Raw genomic sequence first — 25,771 nt, forward strand, 5'->3', positions numbered from 1 at the left:
TTTTAAAAAAGCGGGGGTGGGGGGGGCACCGGGGTGGCTCAGTGGGTTAAGCGTCCGCCTCTTGATTTCCGCTCAGGGCATGATCTCAGGGTCGTGAGATTGAGCCCCACGTGGGGCTCCGGGCTGGGCCTGGAGTCCGCTTGAGATGCTCTCTTTCCCTTTCCCGCTGCCCCTCCCCCTCCCCCTGCTCATATATGAATTTTCTCTCTCTCTCTCTCTCTCTCTGTCTGTCTCTCTCTCTTAAAAATAAATAAATAAATAAGTAAAAGTTAAAAAAAAAAAAAAGGAAAGAAAAATCTCAGACCGCCCTCCCCCAGCCCAGACCCACTGAATCCTAATCTACATTTCTAACCCGATCCCCAGGGGATTCCGGCCCAGTGTCAGAAGCACTGGGCTGTGTAAACGACACTGCCCCACTCTGCTGTGGGGGACAGTCGTACCTCAGGTGTGGCACTCCTCACCCCCGTCCGGTGTGGAAGACTGTATACGGGCTCTCTCCCTGCCAGGCCGGGCATTCCTGGAAGGTGGGGGCTGAACGCCGGGCACAGCTCCGGGGCTTGCAGAGCATCGAGCACAATGACAGGAGGCAGAAGACCAAGGTGTGGGTCCTGGTTCTGCCACGGACAAGCTCTGTGTGTTTTATCTCCTGAGAGAAGATTTTTTGTCCTTCCAGAGGACCCACCCCACATCTGACCGTGGCAAGGCTGAAGCCGGTGGCCGGTTTCTATGCACGGTCTCCTTACAGGTCTCGTCTATGGGGGAGGCACGTGATGGGTGAAGGAGGAAGGCAGTCGTCAGTCCCAGAGTGGAGGAGGCCCGGGAGTAGCAGGAACTTGGGTGGAAGTGACCCCCAACAGCTGCCCGAAGAGGGAACCAAGGCAGACAGAGACCAGCCGCCTCTGCACCATCACCCCGTGAAGGAGGCACTCACGCCGCTCCTATATTTACAGGTGAGAGGCTCAGGGAGATGAAGTGTCAGGAGTTCACTGACTCCTGTACTCGGGCCATTTTAGGAAACACAGAGTCCAGGAGGCTCAGCCTGGGGCCATCAGAAGGCTAGGGACAATCAGAGACTGAGACCCAGGACATGCCCACCAGACCAGCTCATGAGGCTTTTCCAGAAGGTTCTAGATTTGCCTAAAGTTCCTATCAGCTTAAAAAGCAAGCCAGTGTCATTGCAGGAGGTGCACGACAAGGCCCCTTGTGCCCTGCAGACTTCCTCTGGAGCTCAGGCCACAGAGGGAGCTGTGAAGAGGGGACCCCCAGGGCCTGGGTTCGGAGCCTCAGGATCTGCAGGACTCGGGCATCTCTGTGCCCTTCGCTCAGAAAGCTCGAGGTCAAGATGATCTGTTCTCTGCCTAGAGGGACCAGGTCTGGAGTCCTTAAAGGCCCTCGAAGTCAGCTCTGAACAGGGGATAGCAGTGTCTGGGAAGAGATCTTTCTATACGGCGTGGGAGCCCCATCTGCCTATGCCGAGCTGTGCGCCAGCTGTCCCACACGTGAGACTCTGGGGTGGGGATGGGGTAAGATTTGCGTCTGGCTGGTCTTTTTCAATTCAGAAAAAGCTGAGAGCTTGGGATGTGCGGGAAGGGACTCAAAGCAAAGGGCTATAACTATGTCCAAGACATGACACCTCAGCCATGAGGCTCTGAAGTCTCTGAGCTTCTGCAAGAGGTTTGATGACACAGACTCTTAGCTTAGACCCCAATTCGGCTTCCCCATGAGCGAATCAATATTAACCACAGACTATGATTCTCCCTCTGATCCCTAAGAGCCCATTCAGAGTTCAGCATTTTTCTTCATCTTCATTTTTATTTTTTTCTCCAGCTACAATGGCTTAGCGCTTTCTCTTTGTTCTTCCTCACCTTGTTCACTGAAGTCCTGGCTGGCGGTTCTATCAGCAGAACTACAAAACCAAAAAGGCAATACAATTTTAGAGCTCTCCCTGTGTCACCCAGGGGTGGGGTGGGGTGGGGGGTTGAAAAAGAAGGTAGTATCCGCAGCCACAGAAACCAGAGTCCAAATCCCAGCTCTGCCCTTCTTAGCTGTGTGGCCTTGAACAAATCACTCAACTGTAAAATGGGGTCGTAATGCTGGCCAGTGCAAGAGGCTGGCAGGTAATAAATAGGAAATTTGATGCCGGGCATGTGGTGGGCTTTTAATTCATGGTCAAAAATATCACTGTGGGGGGCGCCTGGGTGGCTCAGTCGTTAAGCGTCTGCCTTCGGCTCAGGACGTGATCCTGGTGTTCCAGGATCGAGCCCCACATCAGGCTCCTCCGCTGGGAGCCTGCTTCTTCCTCTCCCACTCCCCTTGCTTGTGTTCCCTCTCTCGCTGGCTGTCTCTCTCTCTGTCAAATAAATAAATAAAATCTTAAAAAAAAAATATCACTGTGGGGGCGCCTAGGTGGCTCAGTCATTAAGCGTCTGCCTTTGGCTCAGGGCGTGATCCCGGGGTTCTGGGATCAAGCCCCGCATCGGGCTCCCTGTTCCGCTGGGAGCCTGGTTCTTCCTCTCCCACTTCCTCTGCTTGTGTTCCCTCTCTCGCTGGCTGTCTCTCTCTGTCAAATAAATAAATAAAATCTTTAAAACAAGAAAAAAAAATCACTGTGATTATTACTAATCAGTCGGTTAGACTTTAGGCCTCCCACATAGCAAGGGACACTACCGGAAAATGTTGTCAGAAGTCATGTAGCTGCCATGTCTAGTGGGCCCTGTCGCTCCTACTAATAGGAATGAAGGAAGAGGAGCTGGATTCAGAGCATGCAGAATGTCCTCTTCCCAACAGTAATAATCACAAGAGCTACCATTTGTGAGCACTTACTCTGGGCTAAGCAGCATTACATCCTCATGGTCACCACATGAGCTAGGCACTATATATCATTCCCGTTTCCACAGGTAAAGAAGCAATTCAGACAGGTTAAGTGACTCGCCCAAACTCCCATAATACTAATAGGTCACAAACTCAGAATAATAAGAATGGAGGTTTCTATGGGCCAGCCCATAGGTGCTCAGGGCCTTTTTTTGGGGGGGGGGTATGGTTGTACAGGTTGTGCACTGCACAAGAGAGCCTGGCCCCAGGGCAAGTTGGGGTTGAAACTTAGCTCCTGCCCTGTTTGCCTAGCTCTGTACCCTGGTGCAAGGCTATGTCTACTTGGAGGCAGGGAGACCTTTTTTTGGCTTGACAAAGATACCATACAAGCTATCAGCTGTTAATAACAGAGCTGTTAATGTTTTGTTTATATTACCTTCTCTAATTCCTCAAAACAGCTCTGTAGACTAGATATTAATATTCCCTTTTTATAGATGAGGAAATTCAGGCCTGGAGAGATCAGGTCACTTAGCAAAGTCACTTTGTAAGTGATAAAGCTAGAATCTGAACCTGATGCCAAAACCCATGCTCTAAACCACGAGGCCACTAAGCTGGCCCCATCCCTAAGTGCTCAGTAGGTGAATAAAGGAAAAATACACAGTCATCTGACTTTTACCTTAAAAAATATGGCAGTTCTAATGAGGCCCCAGGGCCGTCAAGGCCCTTAGTAAGGTTGCAGAAAACTCAATCGATCAGGAATTTGGAGTATTGTCTTTCAGTGCTCCCAACTGTGTGGCTTTATGCTCGCTAAGGATTTTTCAGGAGCTCAATTTCCTCTCCTGAAAGTGAGAGGAGTGTTGTAAAGAACACTTCTCATAGTTGTTTGCAAAGTGTGGATGCGTATGTAATACTCTTCACATCAGCCATGGGAGAAAGGCATTAGCAACACCCTTTTGCTTGGGGAGGTGAGTGACAAGCTCAGAGCCACACAACGAGTAGGGCAGAGTGGGACCTACGACCAGGGCTCCCGACTCCCAGGCTGTCTTGGGTTCTTGCTGAGCGCCTCAGAACCCTTGGAGCACCTGCAGGCTGCCTGGTGGCCCAGACATCACGCAGTGCACGTGCAAGTCAGACGGTACCGGAAACTGACATCAGTCACATGATCACACTGACTTTTTTCAGAAGAAGACGTGGCAGGAAGGAGCACTCTGGGAGGAGTCTTTGCTTGGCTCCCATGCCTAAAAACAAAACCTCTGTCTTTGCAGGGGCTTGGGACAGCCCAGATTACAATCTTGGGTAACGTAAGGCTCTTCCAGGGCTGCTTTACGAGGGGAGGATGACTTGGGAGCTATTTGGTGACAATACCCCCTGGCAGGGCTCAGCCTCCCTCTCATCCCAGTCTCTGGCAGGGTGCAAAGGATATCCCATCTGTGAAAGCACTCAGCAAAGAGGTGCGGTCCAAAGGCAGAGTGCCGTTGTTTTTCCTCCCCTCTGTGGATCTCAGGAGGCTGACTGCATCTGTGCTCAAATGACAGACTTGCCCATCCTGTGATAAAATGTGGGCTGCTGCTCCCACCCGCGCTGGGTGCCTTCCAAAACAAAAACACACACATGCACCCTCTCCCCGCCTCCCCAACAAGCACCTGCCACTGTCTCCAGCTCGGCAGACCCACTCTGCACAGGCTGGTCAGCCCCCCTTCCTGGCTACGGCTATAGTTCTCCTTATGTGGGGCAGCGGCTGGGGTTGACAGGGGAGGGAGAAAGTTTCAGACATACAGACCTTCCAGCGATTGCCACATTCATTGCATAAGACAAAGGTAGTCATGGGCTCATCGGCACTGCGTGTCTGCACCTGAGAGAGGGAGAGAGAGCGAGAGCTGGACCACTCAGGAATTCACCCGCATGCTCTAAGACGTGCCACAGCTGCCACCGTCTATAGCCGTAGGTCCAAATCCCAGAGCTTGGCACTGTTACTCCCGCCCCGTTTCAGCCACTCCCTCATTACTGGGAACTCCACAGCGTACCCCTCTTCTCTCTCAGGCCCATCAGCTCATCTCCAGTGCCTCACTGGCTCAACCAGCCCTCTGCACCTTCACTTTTGTTCATGCTTCTGAACTGATCGCTCTTCTCTTGCCTCAAGGCTCATCTACAGGAATTATTTCCTGACTCACCTCTGAACACACCCTAGCGGCTGTGCCTCCCTGATCAGAACTTCTGGCAGCTCGACGCGCCCTTAAAGATCATCTAGTTCGTTCCCTTATCTATCTATCTATCTATCTATCTATCTATCTATCTATCTATCATCTATCTATCTATCTATCTATCTATCTATCTATCTATCTATCATCTATCTGGGCTCCATGCCCAACTCCCAATGCAGAGCTCAAACTCACGACCCTGAGATCAAGACCTGAGCTGATTGGGAGTCGGACGCTTCACCGACTGAGCCACCCACGCGCCCCACCCCACCCCCGTTCCTTATGTTAGAGGTGCAAGACTTGAGGCCCAGAGAGGAAAAGCAAGTTGAAGATCAGTGGACCCCTGGGACTCTTTAATGTCCTGTTTCCTAGTTTCTCACGCCCTTGACCAACCCAGGCAGATGCAGGAATCGGGCTTCCCGCAGCAAATCCCTTGCAGCTGCAGATTTAATAATTACTGTTCTGATTTTCTACAGCCAGCCCTGGATGAGCATGACGTGTTACTTTGCTGACACTCGGCTCTGACTGTGACGTCAGCTGGGAGTCTGGAGGGCGGCGGGAAGGGGTAATCGCCCGGCTACTGAGGGAGCCCAGCGCTGGGCCAGGAGGACACGGCTCAGCCCAGCCTCCTTCCTGCAAAGCAGTAACAGCGGAGGGACCATAACACTGGGGTTTCTCTGTGCAGAGGAAACTTGGCTAAGGGGCACTTTACTTCTGGTGGGAGGCAATGCACAGGAAACACATCACTCCACATAGAAATGTGCTTGGAAGAAAGCAGGAGGCTTGCACAAACATCTCTGAATTCCTGAACGGGAATGCTTTGAGAGACTCCTCCAGAACGGCAAGGCTGGCTATAGTTCTACTGTAGCTGCTGATTCCTGAGGGCAAGGTGCTCTTGATAAATCTTGCTCGCCCAGCAGATGGGAGAAGGAATAGAGTTCTAGAATGACTAGGTACAAATTAGAATCCAAGATTAGCGGTGCCCCAAGAACACAATATATACAGCCCAGAAACAGAAGGCGGTTCCTGGGTTTTAAGTCTTTCCGAGAAGGGGCCTTCCCAGCCCTCTGCGACCCTCCCCCTCCATGCCAGGTCAGTGGTCTTCAGCCTCAGGACATGGGGCTAAATGCCTTCAACTCTGCTGGCTGTATTGCAGGCAGGGAGAAAAGTCTCAATCTGGGTTTATTAGTCTCTCTGCCATTTTTGACTGTCTTGGCCACGTTGGACAAAGCTGCAAAGCTTGACCCCTGTCTGGGCCTCAGTTTCTCTGTGTATGAAACGAGGGAGCTAAGTTCTCTATTGCTAAGTTTCTTTCCAGCCACCTGTGACTCTACAGAAGTCCGTGCCTGGTGAGTCTGGTTCCTTCCATTCTTGCTTCAGGGCAGGCCAGAGCACGCTGGCCGTGCTTCACAGACACCCCTCTGGGTGATCCTACATGTAGAACATTTGCTAGAAGCCACGGGGGCAGCATGGTGGTGGAGCAAGACTTGGCCTTCTCTCTGCACCTGGGAGTTTTAGCCCGTTCTCTCCCCGCACCCCCTCCCCCCTGCTCCTTCCAAAGCTGCCTCTGGCTCTCTGCCTCCGCCCCCGCAGCCCCCTCTCCCACACCTGGTTATAGGTACAGTTCTTCTTCTTGCATTTGCTGCACTGGAACAGGTCGGTGGTGGTGCCGCCCGTCTTGGCCATCTGGTGCTCACGGATAGCCTCCTGGGTCATGGCGTTCCTCAGTTCCCTCAGCTCGTCGCTGGCCATTTCCTGGAGAGAAAGGAGTTTGCCCTTCAGGGCTAGAGAGGCCCAGGGGCCCTGCCCCCCACCCGGTTTCTAGAGAGCCTGAACAGAGGAGAGGGGAACATGCTGGATTGAGGACAAGGAGCTGGAGGGAGGCCTAGACTCCTGGCCTTGCCCCAGCTCGGAAAAGTCTATACCCAAAGAGTCCGCATCCTGCTTTGGGCGGAAGGGCAGACCTGCAGCCTCTGACTGCCCGAGAGCAGGAGGGCATGTGTGGGAGCGCACAAGGCAAACAGCTTCCGCCCCAGGGTCAATAGCTTGTGTTCATGTCCTCAGATCCGGTGCTCTCCCTGCCTGCCAGGACCTTGGGTACCTGCCTGCACTTTCCTGCTTGAGGTGCCTGGACCGTGACCCCCTGATCTGTGCGGCTCCCCTTATCCTTCCGGTCTGGACTTGACCCGGGGCCTGTCCAAACTGGGATCACAGCCTAGTCCATTCTGCCTGCTGGGAACCTTGACTTGCTGCGGCAACCCTGACCCACGCGGGACCCGAAGCTCCTGGGTTCACACAGCTAACTGTTCCCCTGCATCACAGAACATCTTTTGCTTTAAGCTCCTAGAGAACAGACTCTCCCGTCTCCCGTCAGCGCACTGCAGACACAGCGTTTGCATTACCCAGGTCCTACCTTTATCCATCTCCCTGGCCATTTGACTCCCCTTTACACTTCTGCCAGAGGACAGCAGAGGAGGGGACACCCAAACTGGAGAGAGCTCTAGGTATGGTTGGTTTGGGGGAGGGAGGATGGCTGGAGCTAATGTTAAAATGAGGACGTGGCGCCAGCTAAACATTTCCATTGTTGCTATCTATCTATCTATCTATCTATCTATCTATCTATGTCCCTATCTGTCTATCTCCCTATCTCCCTATCTATCTACCTCTCTCTCTCTCTCTATCATCTATCTCCCTATCTATCTACCTATCTCTCTATCATCTATCTATTATCTATCTATCTATCTATCTATCTATCTATCTATCATCTATCTATCTATCATCTACTTACCCTGGCTCCTTAAGCACGGAAAACAGAGCTGGCACAAAGGTCAAGTGATTGTACTGTGCTGACCCCTACATTCTCACCATTTGGGCTTCCTGATGAAATGCAGAGTCCTCTGAATCCAAAATCCTAAGGGCAGGCCCGCGGATTTTACTAGTGCCCTCAAATTATTCTGGTATGTGCAAACGTGTCCGTCCAACCATACTAAGTTCAAGGACTAGTCCCTAACCATGGGCAGAGGTATACCGAAAAACAAGTCAACTGGGGCCATATAAGCAAAAAGCAGCTAACTTTAATGTGGGGGGAAATCCAGAGCATAACACATTCATTCACTCGAAATGTACTGGATGTCAATTTAGTGAATGCCTTTAACTGCGTGTGTGTGCTGGTGAACGGGTGTTGGCCTTAGGGGTGCCCGACTTATAGCAGTCACCAATTTCCATAGTGTAAATGCTCCTTCCACGGCCACTTTCGAGTTACTAAGTAGTGTAACTGAGTGTAGAGCCAGGCATAGCTACGCAGGATCACCTCTCTGGAGCTGGTAGGTGCTGGGCTCCCGCTGCCCGCGGCCTCTGAGCTCTAAGGATTCAGATAGGAAGATTTGCTTCCTGTCCCCAGGTTATGCTAATCTGGTGGTAGCCAGGTATTTAGATAGGATTGCGAGATAGAGATAGTGTACGAGGTACTTAAGGTGGAGGGATACACAGCACTGGGGAGAGCCCAGAGGAGGGTAGCTAACTGCTTCAGGGCAGGGGAGGCTCCTTAGAGAAGCTGACACCTTGACCAGTCTTGAAAGATCAGCAGGAGCTCCCAAGGGAAACAGCAGTTCGAGAGAAAGAGAATCGTGGACACTGAAGATCAGACAAGAATAACACGTTCGGGGAAGGGTGTCTGGGGGTGTGTTCAAGCTGGAGATGTGTGTTCGGGGGCCAGATTTTGGGAAGGGGTCCTGTGTGCCCACTAAGACACAGAGAACAGAAAAACACCCACTCCCCAATCTATTTACCTGTCTCTGCCCTGCCTCATCGGGGACCCCGTGTCAAAGACGCACAGAGTCAATACAGGGCTGTGGTATCGTACAGCTCTATGATCAGGCAGGACACGAGGACAGGGATAGAGCGGGAGAGGACACTGGTCCTCATGTGCATGCATCTTTAGAGGAGGGACCCCGAAGGTGAACCCCGTGAGTATGTGCTGTGCAGCTGTGACGTGCCAGCCGCGGGTCTCAGTGCTGGGCGAGCAGCGCACAGACCAAACCCCTCTCGTCACGGGGCTGACGGCGTAGCCACTCAACAGCTCTAAGGTCTCAGAAACGACTCCATTCTGGGATACATCTGGGTGGAGAGTAGAAGAGAGAAGGAAGACGGAGGGAAGAATGAGGGAGACACAGGATGCAGAAAGAGACACCCACGTCCACGGGCATCTGAGGTCCCAGGCTCTCCCTGATGGCCGCTCCCTGTCCCCTGAGCCAGGACACGGCAGGCCGTCCAACCTCAAGCTGTTACTTTTCTTATTGGAGCAAAAATGGTCTTTTGTTTCTTATAGAAACTTCCTGCCTGGGGCCAAAGAGGTCCCCAGGATGAAGGTTTCCTCTGCATTTGGTGCCTGGGCTGTTGGCAGAGGGCAGAGTCCTTGGTGCCTGGCCCTGTGGAGGGACTGCGAAGTTCTCGGCTTGCTCCTCGTGGTCTGGTCAGCCTCTTCTTGGGCGTGAGTTGAGCACCTGATTCTCTTGCTCCGTTCTAGTGAATGATCCTTGGCGGCTTGGCCAGTTGCTTTGCTGGGATGTCTGGGGCCTGTCTTTGTCTGAATCCAGACACTCAGCTCCATTCTGACCTCTCCTTAGGGGAACTTGCTGGGTTTGGCTCAAGCCTGTGTCTATACCTTGCTCTTGGTTCTCCTGAGCCTTGTCTCCCCATGCCTTGGATTGCCTGGAAGAGTCTTTGCTAGCATTCCTACAACGTACACACATAGAAGTAGGGGGACCCCAGAGCCATAGAGTGAGGGACAGGGAGGAGGAAACACAAGGCCAGGTTTCCACAAAAGTCCCAGCTTCTCCTTGCAAGGAAAGAGAAGACACTGTAAAGCCGAATTGCAATGTGTAACTCTGGGCATATGCTGCTGTTTGCCTAAAAAGATCAGGTTTTTTAAAAAAAGATTTTATTCATTTGATAGAGAGCACATGTGCACCAGCAAGATGAGCTGGGGGAGGGACAGAGGGAAAGGGAGAAGCAGGCTCCCCGAGCCCGACGCGGGGCTTGATCCCAGGACCCTGAGATCACGACCTGAGCCGAAAGCAGATGCTTAACCAACTGAGCCCAGGTGCCCAAGATCAGATATTTTGAATTAAGCAGAAAGAGCACCCTGGTCCACCTGTGCCAAGTTCCCCCTTTCATGCTAAAGCCCGGGCTCGCTCTTGTGTGGGGTGTTTGAGGAAAGCAGTGAAGAGAGAAATGCACGGACACCCGCTACATCCCCCCGCCCCCCCATACACTAAACAGCAGGTACAGTCCGCACACCGCACACACTATATGTCACACCTACCCACCACACGCACCACAAGCACACCCCTGCCTGCCAACAGTTTCAGACGGTCCCAGACGTCCTGAGGCACAGCCGGACTCCGGGATCCCAGGGCATTTCCCCTCCCCTTGTCCGGGCCACTTTGGTTTAGTGGCCTTTGCACAGAATGCCCTCTACCAGCCCTGGCAACAAAGGGCCCCTCATACCGGAGGGTGTACAAAACGTGTTTCCAAGATGCGGGCTCTGAAATGAACCGATCTGGGTTCGAATTCTCATCTGTCACTTACTAGCTGTGTGTGGCTTCAGTTTTTCTCATCCATAAAATGGGGATAAATATTTCTTCTTTCACAGTGTGGCGCTCGGGGTCGGATGAAATGGTCCGTGACTGAGCCTGTCATATACAAATTCTGGGGGGGGGGCTTTACACATATTAACCTAAACATGCATATATATTAATTCATTCAATCCTTCATGAGATGGCTATTATTATTATTATTTTATTTTTATTTTTATTTTTAAGTAAGGGCTTGAACTCACAACCCTGACACCGAGACCTGAGCCGAGACCAAGAGTCAGACGCTTAACCCACTGAGCCGCCCAGGCGCCCCATGATAGTTATTATTCTTCCTGTCTTACAGATGAGAAAACTGAGGCACAGAGAGGGTAAGTAGCTTGTCTAAGAGCACACAGCTAAGTGAGAGATGCAGAATTCAAACCCATGCAGTTCGGCCCAGTTCTGAAACTTATAACCACGGCACATGCTTCCTCGGACAGGCTTATTCTCTTTTCCTTCCCTTAGTGGCCCCTTCAGGCTGGATCAGCCTTCCCTGCTATAAGTTCCCGTGGTGGCTTGATCGTGGCACTTGCCACGTCTGTATTGTGCAAAGTTGAAAAATATGTCTGTTTCCCCACCTTGGACTGTGTTCCACGGAGACAGGGACTGCTAACCTGGCTTGGGCACCAGACTGAACGAGGCAGAAGAGGGAGGTAGACGACCAAGCAGTAAAGAGTGGGTGCTCTGGGGCCAGACAGCTTGCCTCCTGCTTTTGACATTTTCTTTTTCTTTTAAGATATAATTGTTTGTTTTTTTTTTAAGTAATCTCTCCACCCAACGTGGGGCTTGCACTCACAAAAGCCCCTGAGATCAAGAGTCACACGCTCCCCCGACTGAGCCAGGCCCCCAGTTTTGACATCTTCTAACTGTGTGTGTAGGCAAATCAGTTAACCCCGCCGAGCCTCAGTAGCCTCATCTGTAAAATGGGGATACTAAACACTTCTTCCTCAGACGCTCTGAAGATGTCATTGGTCAATAAGCCTAAGGCACTTAATTCACAGTAGCTGTGACCATCCTGATGGTCCAGAAGCCTGGAGGGATGGGGAGCCTGAGAGGGTCTGGCTGAAAGAGCCCCCAGCTCATCTCTGCTGAGTCACAAGGCCCAGACGTGGGCAAAGCCGGAGGGGCCTGGCCTCCCACCCCACCATGCAGCCGTCCCGGCACCACTCTCACCTCTGCCGTCATCTTGGCAATGAGCCCGGCGGAGATGGCCCCGCTGAGCACATTCCTCCTCAGGCTGGGGTTCCTGGGGTCCTTGAGGTTGCTGATTCGGCTGCGCACCCGGTTCCGGTACTTCATGTCCGTGCTCTTGAGCTCCTGGTAGATATGTGACCGGCTATGTCAAGGACCAGCGAGCCACTCGTGGAGGGGCACAGAAGGACGGGGAGCCACTCCCTGAAGCCCGAGGAGCCCCAGGACCATCCGTTCCTCTCCTCGGACTTGTACAGGGCTCGGGCACCTACGTGGCCTCTGACCCCCGAAGTGGGGATCTCAGTCGGGCATTTGGGGTTAGCGACGCCTCAGGGACAGGAAACGGCCTCCATGGTGAGATCAGGCCATAGCAGGCACTGTGGTGTCAGGGCCCCCAGGGATGGGCATCCGGGGTTTGTCGAAGCCTTTTGCGCGACTCAAGTAAGTCGCATGACTCCTTTGAGCCTCGGTTTCCTTATTTATAACATACTGGGCTGTTACGAGGATTCAGCAGGGCCCACTGCAGGTGCGCTAGCCTGGCGCCTGGGACTTCAAGCGCTCAACATTCAGGGGCCGTTACGAGGAGGACCGTGAGGAAGATAAGCCCCCGTTTCGAAGGGCCTCTGGAAGGCAGGAGGCCAGCTACCCGAGGAAACAGATGAGACGCCTCAAGCTGAAAGCCCAGAGAGGTATTGCAATAAAGACGTCGTTTTGTTCAATTGTGTTCCCCACACAGTCGAGCATAGACCCACCTCCCCCTGCCCCCCTTTTCCCTAGGAATACCTATTACCAGGCCACGGAACCCACTTTGGGAATCGCTGGTCCGAGTTGCCTCTCTCATTAACAGATAAGGAAGCTAAGGCTTAGAAAGGATGCGGGCCCTTGCTCAAGGTCACGGGGCGAATTCCCGGCAGAGACAGGGCGGGAAGCCAGACCCCCCTCCTGACGGTAATGCTCTCTCCACTCACACGGCAGGAAGCCGCCCCTGACCACCGACCACAGTGAGCTCTGTCCAGACAGGTCGCCCACCCCCTCCTCCCTTCTCCATCCTCTGGAGGAGCTCAGGAACACGGCCGCGTTGGCTCGGTCTCCTATGCCAAGCCGAATCAGGAAGACAAGCCCTTTGCTGGGAAGAGCCATATCCGAGAAAGAGGCTGTGGGGGATCTCAACACATGGAAACAGCTGACTTTGCTAGAAGTCGTGGGAGGCAAGGCGGCCTTATCCGTTTTTTCTGTTATTGCTGTTTTGATGTTGTTTGTACAATAAAAACGTGAAAAGAAAGAATATGCCACCAAGCATTTAAAAGCCAAAAGACTTGTTTAAAAATCTGTGTTTGGGATTCCTGGAGGCGTGTATCTGCTTCATAGGTGGGGACGGCAGGGCCAGCCCTACTGTCATCAGCCCCTTCCTGACTCTGTCTCCGTTTCCTGAGATCCCAAGGCAGGACAAGGTGGAGCACAGGCCCGGGGGTCAGCAACCCCTTCGGAGGAGCGCAGCCCTCCGGCTGCCATGTTACTGAGCGGTCACTTCAAACAGGACAGATCTTTTTGGGGACCCAGAGCATTCAAAGCCCCGGGACTTATCCTCCCCCTTATCTCCCAACTTGTAAGAACAAAGAGGAAAAGGGCTTGATGCAGCTCTGATTTCCTGTCCTTCAGAAGAGGGAGGAAGGGAAGGAGGAAAGGCCGGGAGTGGAACAAGGTACCAGATCACCGGCCTTAGTTTCAAACTGGGCTCGAAGGTAGAAGGGACCTGTTCGGAGGGACGACTGCTTGGAGAGAATAAAGACGAAGCTCAGAGTTTTGATACCTTGTGCTCTGTGTTCCTGAAACAACTGGGATTGATGAAATTGTACTTGGTGAGGTGTTCGATAGCCCAAGACGTGCTGGTGAATAATTAAATGTCGGTGGAGGGGAGGTCCCAGGAAGTGTGTCGCAGGATATCCAGGTAGGCCTCACACAGGAAGTGGCAGCAGGTGAGCAGGCCAGACCAGACAGACCACAGACCCTCCCCAACAGACCCGACCGAGATCCTTAGGTAGCCCAGGAGGCTTAAAAGCGTCCCTCGCACCACAGTGTGACACTCGAACCCCTCTCCCCCGGGGATTCTGTCCCCCTCCTACACCGCTCTGATACACAAAGCTTTATTTCTCCAGCAAAAGATATTCCATGCACTCATTCAGTGGGGCATAGCAGAGAGGGATTTTCTTCCCCCAAACAACAATCTTTTGGTGCAATGGGCCCACAAGACTTGGGTGGTCACCTCCTCCGTCTATACAGCCCCCTTTCAAAGAGCGGGAGAATGGGTCTTACGGAAAGAGCTCAGGACATGGAACCCGAAGGCCAAGGTTTTCAGTCAAGCTGTGACACCCAGTAGTTCCTGAGTCAGTTTCCTTATCTGTAAAATGGGAGCAACGGCCCCCGCCTCATAGAGATTGGGAGAACTGACAGAGCAGGAAGCGTCAGCTGCCCACCACAGTGCCCGGTACGCAGAAGGGAATCAGTCTTCAGAGGCTAAAAGAGGGGAGAAGGCTGAGCGTGAGGAATGCTGTCCTCCCTGTCTATTCTGATACTTGACATCACCACCCGGCCACATGACGACATGGCCTGTCTAGCACGGCGGTTGAGCTCTGAGGTGCTAGAGCCACGCTTTCTGGGTTCATCCCAACTCTACCACCACTGTGAGCTGTATGAGCTTTGGCAAGGGACTTAACCTCTCTGAGCCTGCTTCCCTCCAGTGTAAAATGGGCTTAGTCAGGGAACCTACCCTGCGGGATTGTACTCAACCCTGAATGAGGCATTGGTCATAAACAGCTTAGCAAGAGGCTGGCAGGTGCAAGACTTAATCAATGTTAGCTAGAATTAAGAACTCTGGTTCAGAGGCAGAGCAGGGGGCTATCCCTAGAGCGCTTCCCCTCCCGCTCACGGTCCCAGGTCCCTTGCACTTGGGAGACCCTGCCGCTCGACAGTCCGGGCACCCACAGCCCTGGCACAGCTCAAGGATATGATCTTCGATTTCTGATGCCATCTTGTCGCAGTTGACTCCATAGTCCTTATAATCGTCTATAAGAGATTCGGGAAGCACAGGCGTCAGCCAGACATGACCTTGGCAGTGAGGCCTGCCCGCACTGGGGACTGGAGTGTCCTGTGCCCCTCCTGAAAGAGACCACATCTCATCTGCCCTCGGGAAGCCCTTCCCTCCTCCAGCCCCGGCCCAGGCCCTCTCACCTTCGGCCTTCAAGGCTGCTGAGAGCATCTCCACACACTTGTCCCGCACAGAGTCTCCCGTGAGATAGCAGGGTGCCAGGAGGCAGACAGAAGGGGCGAAGGTGGGGGTCAAGGGGCTGCTGGGCGTTTTGGGGGACTCTGCTTTCGATTTGCTGCTGTTTGATCTGAGGATGACAAACAGTAACAGACATTTTGACATCAAGCAAATAAAGCCTTCGCTGAGCACCATTCTGGATGTTTTCTGGGTGATCTCCCTTCATCCTCATGACAACACGACGAGGTCGGTGCTATTTTTAGGCCCTCGACATGGATCATCTCATTTAATCCTCGTGACAACCCCGCGAGGCTGCTGCTATTCTTACCTCCATGGTAAGTTGCATTTTATTTTATTTTATTTTTACTTTTTAAGATTTTATTTATTTATTCGACAGAGATAGAGACAGCCAGCGAGAGAGGGAACACAAGCAGGGGGAGTGGGAGAGGAAGAAGCAGGCTCATAGCGGAGGAGCCTGATGTGGGGCTCGATCCCATAACGCCGGGATCACGTCCTGAGCCGAAGGCAGACGCTTAACCGCTGTGCCACCCAGGCGCCCCCGCATTTTAAAGTGAATTGTAGAGATAGTCGCATTTACAATAATTTGACTCAGGTCACACATCTGGAAGCCCGAACCGAAACCCAGGCAGTTGAACTCAGGTGCCCAGACTCTTAACCAACCACTCGGCTCTGCTGGTTATAGAACATTATAACAATACCCGCGAAACTATGCTACGATCTGTTAGACACCGTGCCCGCTGCTCTATCCTCTCATTGCACCATTTACTCACTCATTCAGTGAATACTTAACTAGGCCCTTATTCTGCAAGTCATGTGCTAAGAACAAGGAGTAAAGCAGACAAGTCAGGAAAGCTCCGCCCCTCAAGGAGACGACAGTCTAGTGACTGGTGACTTTAACACCCCTTCCGTGTGCCAGGCACTTTAGGACCATTCTCTTTCTTTCTTTCTTTTTTTTTTTTTAAAGATTTTATTTATTTATTTGACAGAGACAGCCAGCGAGAGAGGGAACACAAGCAGGGGGAGTGGGAGAGGAAGAAGCAGGCTCATAGCAGAGGAGCCCGATGTGGGGCTCGATCCCGGAACGCTGGGATCACGCCCTGAGCCGAAGGCAGACGCTTAACTACTGCGCCACCCAGGTGCCCCACTTTAGGACCATTTTCTAATTTAATCCTCAAAGCAATCCTAGGAGGTAGATACTGTTCTCCTCCTCGTTTGCAGACGAGGAAACACAGAGTTACACCACTGAGACTTGAACTCAGGTCTGTCTGATTCCAAAGTCTACTCTTAATTCCCATGATAAACTGCCTAAGAATGATCTCATTTTAAGGACGCCTGGGTGGCTCAGTCAGTGAAGCGTCTGCCTTTGGCTCAGGTCATGATCCTGCGGTCCTGGCATCAAGTCCCACATTGGGCTCCCTGCTCAGCGGGGAGCCTGCTTCTCCCTCTGCCTGCCGCTCCCCCGGCTTGTGCTCTCTCTCTCTCTGACACAGAAATAAAATCTTAAAAAAAAAAAAAAGGAATGATCTCACTTTGGTTTGGGCTTAAAAACCCACAAATATATGCACATATACGTACAGATGACTGGCAGGATACCTGCGTGTCTGAGCTTGGGCTGCTGAAACAAAAGACCATAGATGGGGTGGTGTGTACCGTAGATCTTTCCCGCAGATCTGGAGACTGGGAAGTCCAAGACCAAGGTGCCGGTCAATTCAGTTTTCGGGAGAGAGCTTGCTTCCTGGCTGGTAGACGACCACCTTCTCCTAGGTCCTCACACGGCAGACAGCAAGCAAGCTCTCACGTGTCTCTAATAAGGACACTAATCCTACTGGATCAGGGCTCTACCCTCATGACCTCCTTGAGCCGTAAGTACTTCCACGGAGGCTCTGTCTCCCAATACTGTCCCTTTGGGGCTGGGGGCTTCAACATAGGAACATTCAGGCTCTAACATCTTGTTAAGAGCAATGACCTCTCTGAGATGGGGTTACGGTAGATTTCAAGCCCTTCTTTGCTTATCCATATTTTCTAAATCTTCTCTGAAGAGTGTATCTACTTTTGTAATGAGAAACACTTTGGTTTTTTTCTTTTTTTTAATTTGATAATCATGAGTGGTCACTCGAAGCTGACGGCTCAGACGCGCTTCCCGCGTTCCTGTTCTCAGGGCGTTCCCGGCAAAGGTGGAAACGACCCGTGTGACCAGGGAGAGATGAATGGATACGCAGAACGTGGTATGGAATACAACGGAATACCATTCAGCCACCGAAAGGAATGAGATCCTGAACCATGCTACAACACGGACGCCATGAACGGAAGACACGGCAGGTGAGGCAAGCCAGATACAAAAGGACCAATGCCGCGTGATTCCACGTACACAAAGTGCCTGGAATCCTTACATCCATAGAGACAGAAAGCAGGATGGTGGTCGCGAGGGCTGGACGAAGGGGGAAATGGGGCTGAGTTTCAGTTTGGGAGGATGAGAAAGTTCTGGAGATGGACACTGGTGGTGATTGTACCGCGGTGTGAATGTACTTAATGCCACAATATACTTAAAAATGGTTAAAATGGCTAAATTTTATGTTATGTATATTTTGACACAATAAAAAAAATCCATCTAGGAAGTTCATGGAATCAGAATAATCATACAACTTGAAATATGCCATGATAACTAATCTGTTTAATATATTTGGTAAATCTTAACGCATTTGAAATAATAGCTTTTTTCTTATGCTGAAAAAAAAAGTTAAAATGTATATTTTGTTATATATATTTTATCACAATAAAAAATTAAAAAAAAAAAAGAACGAAGTACTGAAACATGCAACCGAAAAACCTAGGCTGTTGTTGGTCCCTTTCGAGTCCTTGCAGAGGGTGCTGGGCGATGAAAGAGGCATCCTCCAGCATCCCGTTGGGGACTTGCACCCATCAGTATCACAGGGCCAGCCCCTAGTAACCGCACGGCTTAAGAAAGCTCAAAGAGGTCCCACGCTGCAGTGCAATTCAGTTCAACAAATTCCACAAGGGGTGGGGAGTAGGAGTTGGGCACTGGAGGAGCGGACAGGAAGATGCGTTCTTGGCAGAAATGCACAGAAGCGTGAAACCCGTGGTTTGCATGGGCCATGTTGAGGGACTCAGGGCAGCTAGAGCGTGAGGGTGAGGGGCTGGAGAGAAAGGATAGGACAGACCCTGGGGCTTTTTAAGGAAGGTAAAATCCAAAGCCACTTTTTACTGCCTGTTTGCTATTTCTTCCTCTCCATAATCCTGAGAGTTGCAAGTTCCTGGCCCCATTTCACAGATGAGAGGATGGAATGATATTTGCACAACTCCCTCCCTTTCACAGCTGCTTCTGTACTACTCTTGGGGGTGGGGGCCAGGCAGTCAAGATGCCTCTGCCTTCATGTCTTTCAGTAACCCATCAGGAGATCAGCCAGTCCGCCCTCTGGCCTCCTAGGAAAAACTGACCAATGAGAGTTGAAGAAATTAGGGTCCCTTCCTCCACTCCAGAGTCTTACCACACTGAGACCTTGGGAAGGGTCCTAAAGGGCTGCTGCATTTCTTAATTCCAGGGAGCGCCATTCATATCGTCAGCTGGGTACCTCCTGGAGTTGGACAGTGCACAGCCTGGGCAGCTGCACCACACAACTCTGGAGCTATGGATGCACTTCTTCCCCTCAGGAAGATGATGCTGGGCTTCTGAAAAGTCAGGCCCAAGGAGCTGTGTCTGAGAGTGAGGCTGCCTGAGCAGCCTAAGCTTTCCAGTGTTAAAAATCTGGGGTTACAAGATCCAACACCCAACATCTTGCTGGGCTCTCTTCAATGTAGATTCTGCCAGAGATCTTCTTGTTCCTCAGCCTTTGCTGTTTGGCTTGACCTTGGATGCCCTCTGTCACCACAGACAGCCTTGGATCACTGGGATTTTTGTGTTCTCTGGAACCTTGAGGTTCCTCAAAGGTACCCCAGTGCTGCCTCAGGACTGAGGTGGGCTGGGGAGGGAAGGCTCTGCTCTTGTAAGGTTTATATTTTGAATTATGAAAAATTTTGTCCAAAGGGATTTCCTAGCTTTTATTTATTTTTTTAAATGCAGTTTGAACCTTTCTGTTCTAGATAAACTTTTACTCTGGATTCGACCCAACCCTGCCCGACAAGTGAGTGGCCTGGCAGCAGGGCACAGGGATGGGGAGCCTGAGCTCCTACCTGCTCTCTGGTGGAGTCAGGTTTCAGCGGGAGGGAAAAGTGTGGGTGAAGGAGGCTGGCAAGGGTGTAAACTCTAGAGCTTAAGTGGCTGCCTGCAACCAGAACGAATCTGCCCATATCCAACCCTGGTCCAGGCCACTGGGCTCTCACCTGCACAGCTGGTCTCCCGGCACCCTCTTGCCCCCCTTACAATCCATCTGCCACACAGAAGCCTAGGGAACCCTTTCAAAAATTCACAGCAGATCTCATCACTCCCTGCTTCTGACCCTCTAATGGCTTCCAATTATTTTCAGCATAAAGTCAAACTCTTCCCCATGGCCTTCCAGCCCCCAACATTGGCTCCTGCCTCCCCTCTGACCTAATCTCATGCCACACTCCCCTTCAGTTCATAGAAGCCCCCTCCCCCCCCCCGCACTGGTTCTTTCTCTTCCTTAAATATACCAGTTACTCTCACCACAGTGCCTTTGCACTGGCTGCTCCCTCCTCTGGGAAGGCTCTTCCTCCTCCAGATTTTCTTATGACTGGTCCTCTTCCTGCCAGTCAGGTCTCAACTCCAATATCACATCCTCGGGGAGGCCTCCCCCAACCAGCCAGCCAAGCAGCCTATCCCTGCTCTGTAGCTCCCTCGCACGTGACCTGACTTCTTTCATTCATAGCACTTATCCAAGTCCAGAATTAACTTGTGTGTTTATAAGCATTGTTTTCCTCCACCTCCAGATTATAGGTTCCAGAGTCTAGAGACCCCTTCCACTGGTTCACCACTGTTTGCCATCACCTGGAACGTTGTTCTGTTCTGGGCCAACACTTGATGACTCTTTGTTGAATGCACGAATATAAGATGAGTTAAGGGAGGTGGGCACAAAGAGATGAAAGGCACATGCAGGGGGCCTAGATAGAGCTGAATTGGGTGGGTGACAGGTCCTCTTTGGAAGGCTAGTGACCCTACTCCCTGGGATGAAGAGAGCGATCTCTCTCTGAGCTAGTGTCTGTCAACTCCCACCACCCAGGCCAGCCCATCTCCAACTGTGATGGAGCCCCGGATTCTTGCTGGTGCTGGCCCTCACCTGCGTGCCCCATTACCACATCCTCAATGTCTAGGACTCACCAGTGCGGACCAGACAGGGGAGCCTGAAGCCCATGCTGCTTGGAAGGACACGTGATAACAAACAGCTTTCGTCTGCGGAACGCGTCCACGGAGATGGTATAGTTATTAAGAACTCAAGCTGCTCCAGAGCCGATCTCTAAGGCTCAAGGCCTGACACCATCACTCTGTAGCTCTGTGACCCCGGGCTAGTAATGGGGATGACAACAGTACCCATCTCACAGAGTTTCTGAGAGGATTGAAGCACCCAGGAGAATTCTAGTAATGACGGGTTAGGTAATCTACCCAGATTGCCACATTAAGTGGACTATTACCAAGCATTATGAACCTACTGAGCATTTATATGGGTTGGGAAGAGTGTTAAGCATTTTGATACCTCATTTAATCCTCATAATGACCTGGAAAGGGGCAGGTCATAATCATCCCCATCTTACAGATCAATAGACTGAGGTTCAGAGAGCTGAACTGACTTGTCCAAGGTCATCCAACCAGCAAATGGCCGATATACCACAAACCAAGATCTGCCTGCCTTCCACATTCTTTTCAGTACCTCTCGCTATGTCTCTACAAGGCAAAGAGTTTTCCAGGGTCCCCTAACCCGGGCTAGGTTAGGCTGCTTGTTGCTTTCTTCCCCCCACCTTCCCCGCAGGGCACTCCCAGCCCCAGTCCCTCCCCGTGGCTGGGAGCTGGCTGGCTGGCCGGCATTCCGTCTGGGTGCATTTCAGGCAGCCAGGCTCATTTTGCTTTCAGTACGCACGATTGGGAAGTGCGACAAATTGCAGAGAAGGCATCACTGGCGGGGATGGGGGTGTGGCGTCGGATGTATCAACAGCTTCCTTCTGCTCCCCGGATGTGCCAGCGCCAGCTCCCCAGCCTGTGATCTGACATCACCAAGCCCTTAGAAAAATTCTCCCGCCCCAGGTCGGAGCTGAGGCACCTGGAGGCCCGGCTCGCTGCTCCTGCGCGCCACCTCGAGGACATTGCAGTTACTACGCCGCCCGGCAAACCGAACTGCTAGGTGAAAAGTCAACAATTCAGACAGCTGGGTCCCAAGGGCAGCTTGTAAAGTGCAACCTTCCTCCTTGTCACAGCGGTGCCCTTCGCGGTCTGCTCCCTGATACCCCAGCTACAGTTCCCAGAGCACCACGCTCACTCATATTACTACACTTTTGCACGTTCCAGTCCCACTACCAGGCACGCCCTCTCTTAGCTGGTCTACCAGGCAAACTCCTTCTCAAATACATGATCTTCCATGAAATCTTCTTTGCCTTCTCAAGTCATATTGAGACAGTCGAACGTTATACCTTTGAAAAACATTTTTTTAAAAAAAAGCATTTGGAAAACAAAAACAAAAAGCATTTTGGGGTCTGCCTCTATGTTACTGGTTTGCTGTATAAAAGAGGTCACGAGTTTAAATCCTTGCCTGGGCTTAGAGGCTGCAACTGGTGGGCACCAAATGTATTTTGTTTGCCCTACTGTGTCTCAGAGAAATATGCCTATGTTGTCCATATTTAACATTGGGAGTTTCTTAGGAACGTCTAGATGTCCGGCTTTCCTTAAAACATAGGAAAAACTGGCATGCAGGGCCTGCATTTCCACAAAGCAACAGACAGCTGGGCTGGGTAGCAAGTGCCCCCTTCAGACAGACAGGTACCTCCAGTCTGCCATGGTCCCCACTAGTGACCTACCTTGTGCATATGACCTCAGTCCTTGGAGCATGTTAGGTTTGCAAGCACAAACGTGCTTAGCAGACGGATGGATGGATGGATGGATGGACGGACGGATGGAAGAGAAAGATGAAATCGAGAGGTATAGAGTGCAGAAAACAGTCTGGGTAGTGGTCAAGGTGGATTTGTTAGACTTGCTTGGGTTTCTTTGGATTCCCCACCCCCAACACGGAACCAGCAAGATATGGCACAACTGCTCTAAGGACAAACATATTCTGCTTGACGGACCTTCAGAAAAAGAATGTATTACGGGAGGGAGTCAGGAGACTTCAAGGTCACAAGGCAAAGTCGGGAAAGGAATATGGAGGTATAAATCCTTACACAAACATGGGATGTTTTTATTACAACATCGTACCCAGAACGGGACTAGTGGTCCGTGCTTCCTTTTGGGATAGAACAATCCTTCATTATGCAGGGCTGTCCTTCATGTTCCAGGACATTAAGCATCTCCGGCCCGGGCTACTAAATGCGGTCGTGCTCCTGCCTCTCCCCCATTGCAGACTGAAGGTTTGTGTCCTCCATAAATGTATATGTTGGAGCCCTAATCCCCAATGTGATAGAATTTGGAGGTGAGGCCTTTGAGAGGTGATTTGGTTTAGATGAAAGTGGGGCCCCAGGATGGGATTATTGTCCTTATAAGAAGAAAAGAGACCAGAGCTCGCTCTGTGTGTGTGTGTGTGTGTGTGTGTGTGTGTGTGTGTGTGTTGTGCAGACACGGCGAGAAGGTGGCCATCTGCAAGGCAGGCATAGGGCCCTCATCAGGAACTGAACTGGCTCACACCTTCCCGTCCTCCAGAACTGGGAGGAATAAATGTCTGTTGTTTAAGTCTATGATATTCTGTTACAGCAGCCTGAACTAAGATACCCCCAAGTCACAGTGATGACCAAAAATGCCTCCACAAATTTCTAAATGACTCTCCATTGAGAACCACTGGTGCAGAACCAGGGTGACCCTGGAGCTTCCATTCTTGGGCCTCACTCGTGGAAGACATGGCCAGTTGACCACAGAACTCTTCTCCTCAGAGGCAGGATGTGGCCTCAGACTCCCTCTCCCAGCAGGACTCCCCAGACCCTCCACTCATCAGCGGGCACTTGGCAGCCATTTTGGAACAGAGCAATACAGCCGCCCCATCAACATCCCAGGACTGTTTGATCTTCAGAAAGCCTTAAATGGCCTAATTTTTGTGCCTCTTCTTTTCTTTCCAGTGGTAGTCTTACTGGTACATTAGGCCTAAAAGAACTGCACGCCTCCACAGACAGTCTCCTGGAAGCTAACACCTTTACTGTCCTACCCTGGTTGCCCCAGCATCCAATATGGCCCCTGCACATGAATCATCAGCTTTGATCCACCTCTAAGCCACTTCCTCCTGCTCTGACCTTTGACCTCCCCCCGGACCACAGCTCACACTCCCTCTTTCAGTCACAATCTCTCCTTAGTGATCTCATTCAGGTTTGTGGCTTCAAACACTAGATACATACTAATGAGTCTGAAACTTAGATTTCTAGCCCAGACATTTTTCCTGAATTCTAGCTTGGTATAACCTAAGTGCCTTCAACTTCTCCACCTGAATGACCAGGACACCCTCAAACCCAACACATCCAAACCTCAGCTCTACACAGTCATCCCCATTTCCATCCTTGCAGGTGCTCAAGAGAGAAGTCTTGGAGTCATCTTGACTCTTGATATTCTCTGGTACCCACCCCCAGTCTGTCAGGAAATCCACTGTCATTTCTTGCCTGAATTATTGACTAGCCTCTTGGCTGGGCTCTGCTCCTGCCCTTGGTCCCCACAACCCATTCCCAGCACAGATAAATTCCCTCCTGTGGTTCCTGTTGCACTCTGTCCTCCAACTGTCCCTCCTCACTTATTCACTCCAGCCCTGGCCACCTCACCGCTTCCTCACGCTGTCACTCAGGATCCTGGGCTTGGCATGACCCCAATATCTGCATGGCTAGTTCCTTCATCTCTTCGAAAGGTTTGTTCAAAGAGCGCTCTCCTGACCACCCTGATGACCATCCTTCCCAACGCCCCTCGCCCCGCTCTGTTGTTTCCATAATGCTCGTCAACTTCTAAATCATTGCCTGACTTTTGAATTCTATATATGGCCTGTCACCCCCTATCAGAACCTAGGCCTCATGACTGCAGAGATTTTTCTTCGGTTCATTGCTTATCCTTGGCACCTAGAACAGTCCCTGGCACATAGTTGCCCCTCAATAAATATTTGCTAAATACATAACTTGATGATTTATGCGATTTCAGGTAACCAAACCCAGAGATCCCACTCCAGGGATGGGCTCTCAAGACCTCTGTCCTCACTGGGTTCAACGTGACCTTGAGAATGTTCCCTAGATAGTGACGGGGCAACAGTGACTGGTCAGCCATCCCAGTAAAGGAGCCATCCCTCTGATTCCGGGTCCCATTCAGTCTTACTGTGCGGGTCCTAGAATTCACAAGCAACATAATACACGAGGTTTCTTCCTTTCCCCTGCCCCGGGGCTTCTTCCACAAAAGCAGAGAGGGGAGCTTATGCTGAACAGGATCTCTGGGATGGAGAAGCCCATGGCTTCTTTTACCTTTCCATTGATGGCCTTTTTGGAGAGGAGCTGGCTGAAGACTTGGAGTCCACTGAGTCTCTCCTGAAAGAGAAATTGGAGATGAGACTCTCGTAAGCTAGCCCCAGGACTGATCTAGAGAGCTCAGAGGCTGGGGAGGAAGCGTCTGGGAGCCAGGCCTGCTGGGCTGAGGATGATGGAACCCACCTGAGCCACGGCCGCCTGGAGATGAAGCTGCAGGTATTGCGGGCGGGTCACCTGCAGCTCCCCTCCGTCAAATGAAGCAATCAAGGGAAGGGAGCCTAAGAACGTGCCGTCACGTGTGTTGTGCCATATATTACTAATGGTTTTTTGGAAAGATTTTTTATTTTTAAGTAATCTCTATACCCAGAGTGGGGCTCGAACTTAAAACCCCCAGGTCAAGAGTCACATGTTCTACCAACTGAGCCAGCCAGGCACCCCCTGCCCCTTTACTTTATATTACTAATTATTAATAATGAATTCTCAGCAGGCTCCCCTCCTCCTTGCTGTCAGGCAGGCCTTGGCTTGCTGGAGTCCATGCAGACTGGCATTCCTGGGACTGCCTGTTCTCAGGAGGAGCCGAGGAGCCGGGGAACACCAGCTTCAGCCTCCCCTGCAGGCACCTTACTAAGGAGAAGCGCAGAGAGGCACACGGGCCTTGCAGACTGTAGAGCTGTGTTAAAGTGGCAAGTGAAATAGCACACAAAATTACGTGTACACTAGTCCTAAGGTGACACAAGAAAACCAATGTCTAGGAGGAAGAAAGATTGAAAGAAGATGCAATCAGGGCGCCTGGCAGGCTCAGTCGGGAGAGTTGGAGCCCCACATTGGGTTAGAGATTATTTTTTAAAAAAATAAAAATCTTAAAAAAAAATACAACCATGGTTATACTAGAGCGATGGGATCAGAGGCGAACATTTGTTTGTATTCTCCAAAATGCGTGAAGCTACATTCTCGTTATGCTAATACATTCCCCCTTTTATTGGTTTTATAAAATCGTAACCATCACTCCCAATTTCACTTACCCAGGCTTCCTTTTTCCCTTTCTTCCTTTCTTTCTT

At 51.3% G+C, this 25,771-nt stretch overlaps 1 protein-coding gene across 2 annotated transcripts in view; it reads right to left on the minus strand.

The window, feature by feature from the left end:
- Positions 1-1,822: 1,822 nt before the first annotated feature.
- The window catches only part of TCEA3 (transcription elongation factor A3), a 38,534-nt gene continuing 14,585 nt past the window's right edge, over positions 1,823-25,771 (minus strand). Inside the window, exons 6-11 of one of the 2 annotated variants that reach the window (XM_040618957.1) lie at positions 15,065-15,228; positions 14,838-14,899; positions 11,819-11,968; positions 6,618-6,764; positions 4,592-4,663; positions 1,823-1,906 (exon numbers count right to left, since the gene is read on the minus strand). In XM_040618957.1, the coding sequence (XP_040474891.1) occupies positions 1,898-1,906; positions 4,592-4,663; positions 6,618-6,764; positions 11,819-11,968; positions 14,838-14,899; positions 15,065-15,228 (604 nt within the window). In that variant the 3' untranslated portion in view covers positions 1,823-1,897. Of the gene's footprint in view, positions 1,907-4,591; positions 4,664-6,617; positions 6,765-11,818; positions 11,974-14,837; positions 14,900-15,064; positions 15,229-25,771 lie in introns of both variants that reach the window. The other variant, XM_040618956.1, reaches the window with a different exon arrangement.

This window comes from Ursus maritimus, unplaced genomic scaffold, assembly GCF_017311325.1.
Source record: "Ursus maritimus isolate PB19 unplaced genomic scaffold, ASM1731132v1 scaffold_32, whole genome shotgun sequence".
Lineage (NCBI taxonomy): Eukaryota > Metazoa > Chordata > Mammalia > Carnivora > Ursidae > Ursus > Ursus maritimus.